Source organism: Cydia fagiglandana, chromosome 6, assembly GCF_963556715.1.
Source record: "Cydia fagiglandana chromosome 6, ilCydFagi1.1, whole genome shotgun sequence".
Taxonomy (NCBI): Eukaryota; Metazoa; Arthropoda; class Insecta; order Lepidoptera; family Tortricidae; genus Cydia; species Cydia fagiglandana.
This window is the reverse complement of record NC_085937.1, coordinates 7,945,289-7,961,153: the sequence shown is the minus strand read 5'-3', so window position 1 is coordinate 7,961,153 and position 15,865 is coordinate 7,945,289. Positions and strand designations below refer to the sequence as shown.

General features: G+C 36.4%; 1 protein-coding gene across 2 annotated transcripts in view; it reads right to left on the bottom strand.

Moving 5' to 3' along the window:
- The window catches only part of LOC134665080 (serine protease nudel-like), a 68,343-nt gene that overhangs the window by 7,135 nt on the left and 45,343 nt on the right, over positions 1-15,865 (bottom strand). For both annotated transcript variants that reach the window (XM_063521888.1, XM_063521887.1), the window contains exons 2-3: positions 12,491-12,626; positions 2,536-2,667 (exon numbers count right to left, since the gene is read on the bottom strand). In XM_063521888.1, coding sequence (XP_063377958.1) covers positions 2,536-2,667; positions 12,491-12,626 — 268 coding nt within the window. The remainder of the gene's footprint in view (positions 1-2,535; positions 2,668-12,490; positions 12,627-15,865) is intronic.

Below are 15,865 nucleotides of genomic sequence, written 5' to 3'. Positions count from 1 at the left end.
TCATTGTGTCATGTGTTATCTTCTATATATTTATATATAGTGCAGTAAGTCATAGTTTTTCCTATGGAATTTGAAAGTTAACGGTTTCTCGGAAAAAAACCCTAGAATAAAAAATTTAGTTGCAGCACGTCGCAAGCTATAGTTTGGCTTTGATTAATAACCAAAAATAATCATACTGTCTGTTTCTTAGGCTAAGTAGTATTTAACACCACAAAAAGGTATGATTGAATAGTTGTTTAATGCGTACACAGTAGTTTAGCAAAATCCCACACTTTCGTTTATGCAAGATGCATCAGATACGACTCGTACATTGGTTATGGTTCGATTTTTATAGATGACAACATGATGAGGTAAGAAGATGAATATTATCATACATATATATATATAAGAAATTCTACTATTACTGTCATGACTTGTTTGCCAGAATATAGTTACCAATATAATTTTAATTTAAAGATATCTAATACAATAGTAGATACCTACAGAATGCGAGTGCCTCGTAAAGGGCGTAACACGTGTCGTGTTTTTTCTTATTCATTTGCATGTCTGATTTCATTAACAGTAAGAAAAAAGTGAGCAAGGAAGTATAACATACTGTGGTTAATGAACCAATACTTAAATTCAGTAGAACAGGTTACAAAGGAATATACTCCCAATAGACTAAGTAAATCACTATACGTTATCGTGCCGATGACCAAACGCGGGAGGGTAGGTACCTCTTTGCGTATGTAAATGATGCAAGTTTTCCGAACGGCGATTGTTTTACAATGCAAATACATACTATAATAATAATAAAACGACGCCAATTTGACTAAGTGTAGTGAATGTAAATTTACAAATGGTAATTTGATAGTCCATTACATGGTAATCAGAAACAGTAAGGCACGCACCATAGTTGGTCTTCTGACTGTTTTTTTGTGTGGACTTGCCTTCAGATGTGTTGACGACCCAGATACCTAGTCATCGCCTATGGTTATTCAAATATCAAAATTTTGACTAGATAATAACAAGATGTTCAGTTATCTGGGACAGTATCTACTCGCCTACTTATTCCATTTGAATTGGAGATATTGTGGTGTGATTACAATTCCGTGCTTCAGAACTAAATACAGCAATGATTCTACAGAACTAATTCGTGATATAATTATAATTAACATGCAAATTAAGGATTTCGATTTCGTGCTGGAAACAATGTGTTAATCCAATCACGAAAGTTTTATTGTGAATACTGCTGTTATTGTATTGTATTACACTGAAAGTCATTGCTACGATACCTATCGTTACTACGGAAATCTATGACATTATTCGTAATTCCTAAGTTGACCGGGAGCCTTTTTTAGAGTTTCGTACCCAAAGAGTAAAAACGGGACCGCACTTGTCCGGGTAGGAATGCTTTCAATATTTTATGTTGTAATTTTGATGTTTCTAGATGTTAATTGCTGTCCTTTCTTTTGCTATCTGTAGTTTATGGAATTACCATATTCTAACACTAATTTCCGCGGTATGTGAGAAAACTTGGTTATTTAAGGCATTTAAACTGACTATGCTATAAGTGGTATAATTCTCACAATAAGATCATAATGGTGGCGTTATTGGCCGTAATAAGAGAGGTTCACATGAAGTCGCCGGCAGTCCGAAGAACAATTACCTCGTTTTCTCACAGGCGGGCTTCGCACACGGAAATGATGCTCTATTAAAATTACTTCCACTATATTTGAAAATATACAGAATAAGTGAAGAAATCTCTTTTATAGGCACCTATTACTAACTATAAAACTCAATTATAATTGCCGTCATGTCCTTTAAGTACCTACATAAATAGTAATTCGCATGGGACATTAGTCAATGCAGACACACCATTTCAAAGTTCAATTGCAATATTTTAGTTTAATAATTTTGTTCACATGTGTGCGCTATTGGAGTAGCTACTTATTCTTTTAGACTTATAGCAAAGAAAATGTTATACTTGTATTATGCGATGTTTGACATAAGAGAAAATAATAAATTTAGGACCACAAAGCGATATCATAAGTCGCATCGGCTCGAACCCTCCCCCGTGATGACACACATCTTCCCGATTTATAGAATTACACGGCGACTTATCTCGGTTCGTCGCAGTCCAGTAACTCTCCGTGACTTGGTCAATTCGGCATGAGTCGCTAGACGACCGAACGAAATCGAAAGTAAATGATGTGTTACCGGTGTGTATCGGAGTGAGGAGTTGTGAGGATAATGCCATGCTATTGTTACGCTTACTGGCTCGTACAATACGAGCGGGTTAGATAGTTATGTTGTTAATCGGGCTCGGGAAATTGCAGACAGTTTATGGCTGAACAATAAAGTTGGGCTCAGTGTAATCTAAAAATACTATTTGTTTGTATCTCAAATTCAGACGCAGACGTTGTCATATACTGGGTTGCAAGCGGCTCGTGAGGTTTCTAAAAGATTTCCCACGTAAATGTTATACTAAATAAATACCATACATTTCAATTTTAATCCCTTAATTTATGTTAGTCAAAGTCATGAGTTACTTACGAGAAAGACATGTGTGCTTCCTGAACTGCAGATGACCGTCGGTGCAGCGGCACACGCCTTCCAAACATGCACTATAGGCCACCTTCAGGGTGCACTGCTCCGATACGACGCACTCCGAGCCCAATAGCGTTGCTGTAACAGGAAAGCATTGTTTAATATAATATATATTTTATGTTAGAAAACTAGTACTAATAGGAAAAACGATGTAGGAATGTTCGTAGGGGACAGATGCAAATAAACTTCTATTGCACATTTTTTAAGGTAGGATTTGGATTAGTAGGAAAGGGTAGGATCGGCGCGCTCATTCTTTCTTCCGTGGGTAGGATTTTCACAAGAAATTGAGCTCGTGATCCTAACTAGAAAAAACGCAAAATTTTGCAATTCCAAAAAGTTGGTATGGTATTCTTATCTTTAGCTAATCGGTGCGGTAAGAACTCGTCAATACTACTTTTTTAAATTAATTAACTAAATTATTAATGAGACCGGAAACAAGATGAAAAAGAATTACGATTTATTAGACAATGACAAAGTCTCACAAATGGAACGATTAATCTGTTGATCAATAGGCAGAATAACGATACCCGGAGGCACGTTGGTTCTGACGCTAGGTACTGACGTACTTATTATGTTTCTACGAGTAATTTAATTGCAGGTCCGTATAATTGAGTCGGAACAGGATTTCATACTCATTTAATTTCATGTAATTAAAATACTGTTGACTTTCAGGAAATCGTAAAATATAAAGATGAAGTAAAAACTTTACGATAGGCAGGATATTAACGGAGATTTTAGATTTTCGTTGTGTATAAGTTACGAAATATTGCTAACACACATCAAACATCATCATCCGTCCTAAAATTATTAAAAAGGTGTCTTAACTGTAAATTTGATATACCGACCTACATATAAATCAGTGTGTATGATAGTTTGTAAAAGTTCTACATTCCTCCTTGGCCACCTAACAGGAAATACCACCTAATAGTTATTAATGATGGTACCATCAAGCGGAATAAAATAAAAACTCGGAAGCTGGTGAAAAATGCGTAAAACTGTTTAACATCGAAGTATTTAAATGACTTGATAACACAGTGGTATGCGGCCATCCATAAGGAAATTGGCAAGCAGTTGATAGGTGTGTGTATGAATATGCATGCGTTTTACGCACTTGAATAATCACCAACGATTTTAAACGGACGAAACCCGAGTTCCGCGTGAAATTATAAAACGGGACCGCTCATGAATCATTTTTGCCAATTGACACCCAATAATTTCTACGTCAGTTTAATTCACATTGACAATAATTATTGTTTTGCATACTCATTAATTGGAAATCTCTATTTTTATGCTTTCACTAGTTTTCTTTAATTATGAGACGCGGACACGAAGGCTTTTTTTTTATTTATCATAATATGATAATGATCCTCGGACTTTACGCTAGTCTAGCAAATCGTGATTTATACAGCAGATACGCTTTCAACAAATCAGCAACGATATTCATCTGTTTTGGTCGCCATTCATATTAAGAGATTAAAGATGTTTTGATCAATTTTGAGCGGATAATTAAAATTTATGTTCCGCTACTAACTTGTAAATTGGCTGATGCTGAAGAACGTCTATCTTAATATTTAAAATAAAATACTAATAAACAAAAAAAATGTAACTAAGCAGATAAGTAGTAAGTACCTAGAAGAAAAAACTGTTAACCGCTGTCAGTTTGCAGACTTCAATAAAGTTATCATTCGTTATCAAGATGCTGAACTGGCACAATAATCTCAAAATGGATTACAATGGCGGGCACTTGCGTTTATTAGATTTGGCACACCGTCGACAGCCGTGAAAAGTTTGATGTGCGTGACTTTGCGTTTTGATTTGATGAGATTATCTCGAGACAAAGTCAAGGTCGATTTGATTCAGCGCTGATACCTACTTGTCGGGGTACGGGGTATTTGGGGCGCATCGCATCAAGTGAGTGAAGTATCTTTTGTGAGTAAAAAAGTGTCGATCGACATATTTGAAGTTTCCTTATTTAGGTAACAGAATTCAGAAGTGCTATCCTCACATATGCGTGTCTTTATATATATAGGGGAAATAAGTTTCCTTATGAATACATCCTACTTAGACCTATCTAATTAGAACAAAACAACTGTTTTCATCTATTTTCATCACTTTAATTCAGGTAAACATGTTTTCACCCAAAAGTAACGAACTTATAATATACTAATGATAATGTAGTGGCCTTGTGATATGGACTTTGTAGGTGTGCGGTTATTTTAGGTACCTATTTGCCTACGAAAACCTGTGGCAGTAAGTGGGCGTGCCTTTTACGTCAAGTTAAAATGATCGAATTCATTTAACTAATGAGAGTATACATTAGCCGTCGTTTTTCAACGATTTATTCAAATATAAATATTTATCTGGCTTCTTGTTTTCATTCTTTGGATTATTGTTGTTTTTGTAATCACTATAAATAATTTTTAAAATGACAAATAAAATTAGCCGCAAAATGCAAATCTGACAATAAATAAGCGTACCTAGTTCCACAGAGGGAACTGTACCTATATAATTAGGTAAGAGTTAATCCTATTCGTATTGGCAGCGGTGGTCCAGCCAATTAATACTTAAATCTGACAATGAGCCCAGGTTTAGAGGTAAAATGTGAGGGTTTGTGCCGATATTTTCCCTTCATCGCCAAATCTACTGATCGAATGTGTATGAAACTTTCCATTAGATAGTCCAGCGTAGTTTGGGGTCAAAAGTGGATTGAAAGTTTGTATAGGGTCATCGTTGAACGACTTCTACGCGGAAGGAGGCGCCAGCGCAACAAATATTAGGTACATCGTAATTGCTTTATAATAGCAAGAGTGATTGCCGACTGTGTGAGTCACTTGTGATAGTGACATATTGTAAATGGAAGCAATCGTTTCGTAGTAGGCTAGAGTATACTTTTATGGTGCCTGCCGCAATATCTCCGTTGCGCCGCCATCGCCATAGAGGGTCTGCCTTGTATGGTGTGTAGGTCTATCGTCGTAACGGTTCTATCATACGAGCCCTAAATCTCCTTCTACGAATATTACCCATCGGGATACGTAAATACTATACTCAACTGGCTCTCCGGTGGTGTCGTGTATATTTTACACATTAGGTTAAAACAGGTGGAGTGCAGAGCTTTTCCCTATGGATAATATTTAGATGATTAGATTAGATAACCACTGTGTTTACCTTTCTTAATTATTATGCCTATGTCAGATAAATCGACTTTTACGTAGTTCCGTCTCTGTTCCGTTGGAGGTTATTTCCTAAACATTTCAAATTTACTACGTACCTAAATGGCCGGACTGACCAACAAAACTATCTGGTAATTAGTATTTGGTAACTATTGTAAAAGATTTTCTTATTGATTACGACTATGATAAAGCATGAATATTAAAAATACATTAAATACCTATCACCAAAGTAAAATGACTGTGTCAGACTGCGCACCGTACTTAATCGCTGTTAACATGCCCCATGCCTCGTTTACACGATCTACAAACTTGCCAGGTTAAGGTGATGATGGCTGCGAACAAGGTAAAGATTTAATATTCCGGTAATCCATCATTAGTGCTTAGCGTGCCGTGGCTGTTGAAAATAAAGTGCTGCTTGTTACAGCCATGAACTGGGTTAATGGATGCAGAAACAGTATTGTTCGTTGGGTCAAAGAGCGGATTAAACACTCGTGAACGTCTAATCGTTGCAGGGATTTGATGTACCAGATTCGTGGTATCAAAACATATGTTATTATGCTATATACAATACATAGGTATGTAGATGGATATTTTGGAAGACAATATAAGGAGATGAAAACCTTAATGATTAAGCTGTTTTCTTCCAGATGATCTGGAAGGAAGAGGAAGGGAATTACGAGTGGTGATACCTACCTATGTTGAACAAATAAATCTTTGAATTTGAATTTGATAATATTAGCAGGTATTTGCAAATGGGTAAGTAGATCATCACTGTATTATGGTAATTAAAAACAGGGTTCACGTTTTAAAATTTAAATATCAAAAGGCATCTTTAACCCAGAAAAACTTTAGTTTTATCTCTTGTAAAATTAAGGCTCATCCTGAGTGCGATATCTCGGTCAAAGATAAGGTCTGCAACTCATAAACCTGGGCAATAAAAAATAAAACTGCAAGGATAACTGTACTTATCGTGGGATGCGAACAGTTGGCTAAGAATGCCACAACTAATACAATACCTACTAAATTAACTTTGTTCCCATTCACGTTTTAACCTGCGAATATACAGTATGTAAACTTACTAAAACCATTTACTAAAGCCCGTTAATGAATGGGTCACACTGAGCAACTTTTACTATGGCACCGACTCCGAAATCGCGAAAAAAAATTTGGTTATTTCATACATTTTGCTGGTTTAGCATTGAAATTTTCTGTGGGAGAGCCAATTTTTTTTTCGCGATTTCTGGGTTGGTGCCATAGTAAAAGTTGCTCAGTGTGACCCATTCATTAACGGGCTTGAGGAATGGTTTTAGTAAGTTTACATACTGTATAAAAGTTATCATCAGAAGTTTTGTCTTTGCGATCCCATTTAAGTATAGTTACGTTTAATTAGGTTTAACCCACCCGAGTGGTGACAAAACTCGTCGCACATTATCTAGCCAGAAGTTTGGCTATTAGCTACTATTAGATTAGTGTAGTGTCAGGGCTTGACGTTAGAAGAAAACGCGCTCGATCCGATATAAACTATTTACATACTTACCTAGGTTTCAGCTATTTGTACTATGCTCACAATCAAACTAAGAAACCGAATTCTGTTCTACCAGTCTGTGTCAGTTAAAATAAGTACTTATACCGATTCTGCACAAAATAACAGCGATGCAGTTGCACTAAGGATGAGCGTAGCAAAAAGAGGAAGCAATCAAAAATTCAATTTGTAAGAAGAGTTACTCATGTAACGGTAAAATACGAAGATGACACAATTCACATATACAACGGAAATGTAACTTTGAACGAGACTTAGAGATAAGCATGTCTGTCAACGAACTGCATCAAGCAACTTCTCAACCGGAGGCGCAGGAACTAATCTGACTTAGAAATCGAAATCACACGGCGTGTCTCGATCGCCAATTATATTTGCCAGGTCGGCCAGTTTCTAAATTGTTAACTGGTAAAGAATTATTGTCGTGTCATTGTTTTCGATTCCAATTATATTTTAAATTAAATTGTGCGAGTATCGCGTCCCCAAGCAAATGCTGCAGGCAATTTACTGTGGACCGGACCGGACGACCGAGCATCAGAGTAAACCCTGGCGGGCTCTCGTAACCGTCAACAAGTTTATTTAAATTGGTTCCACAAATAAACGCACTGTGGACACATTGCAATAACACATGGTGCTTTAGGGCCGGAATAAGAATTTATTGGCGCGTCGTGTTTCATTGAGCCGCGTTGATACACGGCTTAATTAAAGGATAGCGCGCGTTGACGGCTTTACCCTGAATTATGAAGTCTAGACATTGTTTCTTGAGGGCGCAGTTTTAAACACGCCAGAAAACCATTAAAACGTTAAAAGAGAATTAATCCCTGCATTTATACATTGTGCCGATAAGAAGTAAATGTACGTAGGTAGAGGTAGGTATATTTAATTTACGTTGGCAATGATCGTGCTCTGAAAACACTGTTATTTAAAAGCTATAATTGCAGCATTCATCTGTCACGGATGATGGCAAAATGGTGAGGCTATATCGAACGGTAAGGCACAGCGTTCCCTAGCCGGAGATTGCTCACGCATGGCACACTGACCAGGGTGCTCCGGGCCACCTGTCACTCCACTAGACGTTTAGCCCATATACAATGACAATTCCTTTGTTATTGTTGAATGGGCGGGCCTGAATCAATTACAGTCCACTTTGATATTCGCTGCATGACAGATAATTGTGCACCTTTATAAAGAAAGTGTGCGAATCGTCTATTAAAATACCAACTATCACGGATATCCTATCGTAAATTTGAGTGCATGTAAAGAAATTTTGACTAATGTACTTTTAGAGAACGTCAATAAATGTAATTAATTAAATTGCTATATAGTAACAGCACCAGTCATGGGACATTTAAGTAGAAATTTGGAGTATTTATGATATTTCCCTTATACATGTAAATGGTCTACCGCTTAGCGTGTTAAAAGATGAAAGTCCTATCCGTCTTTTATGTTTTAGGCATGTTGTATCAAAGATACTGCAATTAGTTTCCACATATTTAACAAATTAAAACTATGTTTTTTTTCTCCAGTCATGGACACCAAAGCTCCAGTAATGGGCCCCCGGTAATGGACGTGGATCCAGTAATGGGCCCCCTATAATGGACATTGCTCTATCAGTATAAAATATTGAAATGGGGAATAAGTTACGGCAAAAAAATCAATTTTTGGTATAAGCTTTTATCGCTGAATGGATTTTTCTTTCCACAGCCAATTATTATTGTATTAGATCCATCGAGACAATTCTAATATACCTACCCAAACACAATTAGTTAGGGTTTATTGCGATAAAGTTCCCATGGCCACCTCCTGTTTCCATCATCAGATCAGGTCCATGTTATCATAATATTGCATTATCATCCGATTTGCATACTTAATTACGTACTTACACAAAATTTCAACTGAATCGGAAATCTAAAAGTGGCTCAAATTCAGCTACCAAGATTGGACCCACACTAACTAACAGGGCAAGTTAAATAAAAGTTTGGAAAAACGATATTAATTTATCCGAAGTCCGAGAATACCTCCTGATTGACATATTTCGTAACTACATTTTAAGTACTTCTATATTGTTTAAACTTGAAATTATGGCATGGCAAGCATCATTCTGTCAATTATCCCATCATAGGAGGTACGCAGTTTTACAGCTCCTATAATGGGATTGGGCCAAATACGACTATTTTTTTACATCTGTGGAGTCACAACATAGTGTGTTGTATACCTTATCTCATGGTAAATGCAATTAACAAAACACATTTTAGTTTTCATCAAGTATTAATTAATTAAAATTTAATAAATTAACTCACCTCTCTTAGCAAAGTTGTTAAGAATTTGTAGTGGTATTTTTTTTCAGTGACACGACAACTTTTGAGCTGACGCCAATTTCTTAAAAAACAACCAAATTTAATGAAACTTCAAACTGAAACAGCTCTAGGACTCTTATTTATGATAATATACAGCCAGTGTTTATAAACTACTTTTAGGTACATATTTTAGAGGAATTATGTTTTTTTGTCCCATTACTGGTTCCACGTCCATTATAGGGTATACTACTATAATATTTTTATTTTATTAGCTGTAACGGTGCACTGATACTCAGTTAACTGGTATGGTGAATTTAGAAAAAAAACCTATGTATAACAACCTTCGCGAATTGGCATTGGTCGGGTTAACATCGCACCCATCTTATTAGATAACTACAGTATATCAGAAGCGCAAGCTATTGGACTTGTAACTATAAGATCTTCATTCAAGTAGCTGACTTATTTATTTCGATCCCTTATCAGGATAACCTGCAAGATCGATTGTGCAAACATAATAAACCATGCAAGGGTTCGGATTGGGCCCGTTATTAAAAACAGGACGATGTTATATAACTCAGGATTTAAAATATTGCAGCTTATCTCCATCGGGGCATAAGCGTGTGTAAATTGAGTTTGCATGATTGCGGAGGTCATCTCTTATTCCTCAATGAATACTCGACGATGATTTACGTATATGTTTGCAATACGGCTTAATAACATTGAATTATGAATAGCCAGTTACGTTTGCCCGTTGGTTCGCCGCTGCGTAGCGGGCCGGGTCGGGCCTCGTTTGAAATGCCGCCCGACTGGACCTGTGGGTCCCAGGGGTAAGTGTGTTACTCACCGCATCCGCTAATAGTTCCTGCCGCCAGCAACTTGACTATTACGGGCCTGCGCGTCATCTAGTCGCACAAAATGTAGTTAGATCGAGCTAAACGAGGATAAAAACATGTCGGCCTTCTTGCCCTGCGGCATTTGCGGTCAGCAGCCATAAATCCTTTAAGTGTCGATAATTGTGCCCTATTTAAATCTTGTACTTATTTCTTAGCACGACCGACCCACTTACTATGAATACGAATGTTTTTAACAATATGCGAATTAAAACCAAACCTAACGTCCGTATTTTGCTAATGATATTGATCCGAATGAGGTGCTATTCAAAAACATAATCGGCAAAAGTACCGTTGTAAGCCCATTCCGTGAGGTTTGCTCGATTTGGATACTTACGACAGAAAGAATTGGGCAAAGAAAGTAAGACGAGCGTGGGATAATGGGGCGATCAAAATAAAGGCGTGTGATAATGTCGCGATTAGCATCGCGTCGTACGGCAGACGCGGCCTGCCGATGACGAGCGCTTGATAACCTAGGATTGCTTTTAAAATGAAAATTCTGCGCCAATGCCACATAAGCGGTTGGATAAATAGCGAAAAATATTAGGTAGGTATTTATTTATAGAAAACGGTATATGTGACCGGATATTTAAATGATGATGGTATTTCATTTCCACATCACATAAAATAAGCACTGATAGTAAACGACAAATAAAACAAAAGTGAAAGTAGATAAAATTGCTATGCAAAGTTTATTTCTATTGTACCTACTTCGAACAAACCTGAACTATTGAATAGTCTGACACAATGAAATCAAGATGGCATGGTCATTAACGGAAGCGGCATCGGCATTGCTTTGATTAGTGCTCTGAAAACTTTACTTTCGTTACTAAGTAAATTGTGATATTGAAGCAAAATTCGATTTTGGCAAAACGAAAGTTATCTTTGTTAGTATGGAAAACTGGACAGTTTTGTTAACTGACCGTTTAAGTGAAAGTAATCTGTCTCACCGCAGACTACCACACCACACAGGATCATTAGGAAAGGCCTCATCGGTTGTGTGTAATGATAAAAGTGAAAATGGCTACTTATAACGTAAGATGAGATTTTTATAAAAAGGGTGCTGAGACATTATGTCGGTGATTTACGCAAGCATGAAAGTTAGAGAAAGGTATGTATCAGTATTACGAAGCCATAATCTTTGTGTTGGCTAAGTTCTTGATAAAGCTATGATGGTCACTTGTGCGGTTTGACGAAGACAGTAGGTATCTTTTTCTATCCAATTCAAGCTGAGTGAACTTATTCATTAAAACTATTTAAGTAAGTCGTTTTTTTTCTTTTCTATGGTATATCGCTATGTATGTAGTTTTGAGTCTAGGATTAGCATGATGGGTAGGTTTAGTTTTAGTTTAGCCGAGATAGGAAAGCAAACAAATGTCTTAAGTACATAACCTGGTTTAGTGAGAAGAATTCTCTCACAGAAACAATGCGAGGGTAAATAATGCGGAGACAAATATTTTGTCATTTCTTACCCATATTTGCGTGGCTCGGTCGAAGCCAAATGGACTGTACAGGTATACTTATGTAAGTAAATTTTGTTCTAAATAAGAAATAATGTCGATTGTGACGTTTCAAACAACGTTTAAATTTGAAGGAGTGGATCCAGTAAATGAAAGTAGGTACTATGTAAGTAACTTACATTGATAAAAATAATGAAACTGGATACTAAACTTATTAGATTTTTAGATGCCATAGAAGTTTTCTTTAGCTCATTAGAAAAGCTGTAGTTAGTGTATAGTTCGTTTTTTTTAGCATTAGAAAGAACTTGCAAGAAGGTAAGCGATCTTGACATGTCTTTTAATTGAAAAACGCTTTTTTAAAATCAAAAACTATTACTTATGAAAGCAGAAGAATATAAATGATCGTATTAGATTCATAATTGTTACATATTTGCCGTGACTTATTTTAAAAATGTGCTTTTCAATTAAAAGACACATCAAGATTGTTTACCTTATTTCTAATGCTAAAAAAAACGAAGTATAGTTGCAGTGAAAAATAGGTACTTACACTCAAGACACGTGGAGTTGTCAACTTTAGCGAAGTACGGGTCGCAGGTGCAGAGTCCGTGTTCGCAGTGCGCGTTCCGCACCGCGCAGTCTGAGGTGGAGCGGCACTGCGCACCCAAAAGTGCACCTCGGGCCCTCTGAGGAAAAATAGAAAAGAATATTTGAATTCGATTTGTTACTCTAAAAAAATTAAATTATAGGTACCTACTAATCCAGCCTAAGACAGAGCACAGACGCGTCTTTTAAATTTTTTTGAAATATTCATGAAAGTTAATTACCTAGGTACTTCTAAGCAAAATCGATATGTTCATAAACTACATAATAAGATTAATTACCTATTAACAGTTACATATTCTTTACATTTTAAATTATTATTTTATGATTAAACTTAACTAAGAGCAATAACTTTGTATTTATTTTGATTGTACCACACAACATACACCCTTAGCTTGAATGGATATTGTGCAAAAATCATTTTAGGAGGTGTCACATACTATAATTCTACCACTGAACCTGAACTTTTGGCTCAAGGTGTTTCAGAATATTTACCTACTGGTAAATCTACTTGTATAGTACTAGGTACAGAAGACTCACTCTCTAACAAAACGCGTCTGTCACGATCAGCACAGATATTGCCGCTAGGTGGCGACAGCGCCACGCGCGGCTTATGGCAAACCCCAATACTCTTAGCTATCTGTAGCAAAGCGACGAAATCGCGGAGAGATAGTGAGCCACGCGGTATAGGTCATTATTTTATACTCATCTTGAGTTGTAAAAAGTTATTTATGTTGGTAATTAAAACGAAAAAAAAAAATACTCAAGACCTCCAAGAACACATTATCCCAGTAGGTACGAGACACTTACACCGACAGCTACTATGTCTATACGAGATATGCATATAATATAAATAAACAGTGTGGAAAAAAAAGTCAGACCCTGTACGGATATGATGGTCTTTCTTGTCTACGTGACAGCGTGATAAAACGGTGTCCGTCACTTTCTATCCCACGGTGTTAAACAATGATAGTTAGTTATTTTATCACGTGGATAAAGATGGATAAAGCTATCCATAATACGCTGGCTGGAGGGAATAAACTACCTTAAATCTTAAGTTGGCTCATTTTACTTAAAGAATACATTTCTTTACTTTTTTATAGAAACAAAACTGCATTCAAAGTTTTTTTTTTCTTCAATTTGGCTTAGTTAGCCTAAAAGAATTTTGTGTACTTTAAGTATTAGATTTTATGGATATTTTGTACGACAGACCTTATGTCACAGATTAACTAACCTTATGTTTCTTGGAGAAATGTTATCATTTACATTAACTGTACGTCGACTATACGTAGAATACAATTGCGAGTGTTTCTTTTTTGGAATTTTTAGACGGTTCGAGTCCCGGGCGAGGCAAGCGAGTTTTAGAAATGCTTTGAATGCAGTTTTGTTTCTTTAAAAATAAATGAATGTAAAATGAGCCAACTTAAGGATTTAAGGTAGTTTCCCTCCAGAGCCCGACTTATTTTTCCACACTGTATACTCGTATGTAGGTATAGTTCATGTTGACTGCGTTTACAAAGTGTGAGCTGTGCCATTTTGAATATTCACCCGTTTAAAGGGCAATACTCTGTAACCATCCTTGCTTGTTCTCCTTGACAAGTTATTTTTAAGCCGTTTCACTGTCGAAGCTGAATTTTTGGCCCTTTTTCATTAACTTTGCATAAATGTAGGTATGTACACCTGCAATAAAATGTTACACAACGAAAGCAGCAAAAATATCTGACACGATCTTATTTGTAAAGCCATAAGAGCGTGTCGCATATTTTTGCGCCTTCGAATAGTAACATAATTATTATTGCAGCTGACTGTACCCATTAAATACGTACAGGTAGACAGGAGGCAAACTTATTTAAAAAATAGCTCATGAAATGATAATTAATAATTAATGTGAGAAGACGCAAGAACAAATTAGTGCCAAAAGTGAACATTTTAATTTAATTCCTACATGCTTGTATTTTATGCCGAATTTAATTGAAAATCTTTAAATTGAACTGAACTCACAATAAAGACTTGTCCAAGATTTCCGATGTCACAATTTCACTTAATAAACTGTCAAAAACATTGTAGAATTATGCCGATGTGGCTCGCATTCCGAATTATCATTTAAAATATGTTGTCATAGCTGTAAATTGTGAAATGAGTCTGTCAGTTACAATCGGTGGTCTTCGCTTATATAAGGATATCCTTTGATGTACGCCTCCTCATACATTTGCTAAATCATCCTATTAACCTTGTGAAATTATTAGGCAGCAGTCGTCATCTACGGAAACTGGCTATTGAAAACTAGTAGTAGAATTACCCTAAATACGTACGAAATAACTACTCATACGATCTCATGGTAAGGTTGATGAGGGAGTTTCTAATGTATTTCACCCCTCGGTCCCTATAATAATCGACCTAGCAAGAGTGTAACCTGACTTTTAAAATATGACTTTGGTTTAATAATTTTCTCACACATTTGTTGATCAAAAGGGACGTAAAGCGAATAACGCCAGATCGATATCATATTTTAAAATTTAGATAGGCCCCTAAATTAAAATTTTAACGTCTCAGCTTGGGAAAATATGTAGGTAGGTACCTATACTCAGTAACTTGTACCAGCACCGAAAACGCCGAATTATTCAGAAAGCAAGAAGGGTCCGATATGTATCCATAATTCATGAGTCCCGTTTTGTGACGTTAATCAAACAATTTTTACTCAAGAGAGTTCGACGTTTACCTATTATTTATAAGAAGGAAAGTTATCGAACGAATATGGGCCCGATTCGGATTTTGAAATAGACATCCATTAGACATCTTTTAGACATCACCAAGATACGATAACGATATGTTTAAGATCTAACCTGTCAAATTTGACATTTGCGCGATTCTGGAGATACTCTTGAACGATTTCCACAGGATATGACTTAGAGATCTAATTCACATCTAATAGATATCTTACTCTATCTAACGTAAAAGTGACATTAGTTGCCCGAATTGCGCTGCAAAAGAGAACTAGTTGACATCTAAACTATAACGTATCTAGAATGGATCTAGTACGTGTCGTCTCTTGTGAATATCTTGAAGTTCGAATACGGCAGTACGACACTCAAAGAGAATCGATAACGAATTGGTAATTATTAATTCCGTCACGACGTTGCAGTCGTATTTTCCTTTTCTAGCGCACTGACCTGAATTTGTTATGAAAAAGTTAGCTTTAGGTTTCGGGTAAGTTACTTATAGCCACATAAAGGTAGGTACATAAGTATTCCGGCAATACAACAATAAAATTATTTTGATTAGTTAGACCAGTGGTCGGCAACCTTTTAGCAGCATAGCAGCC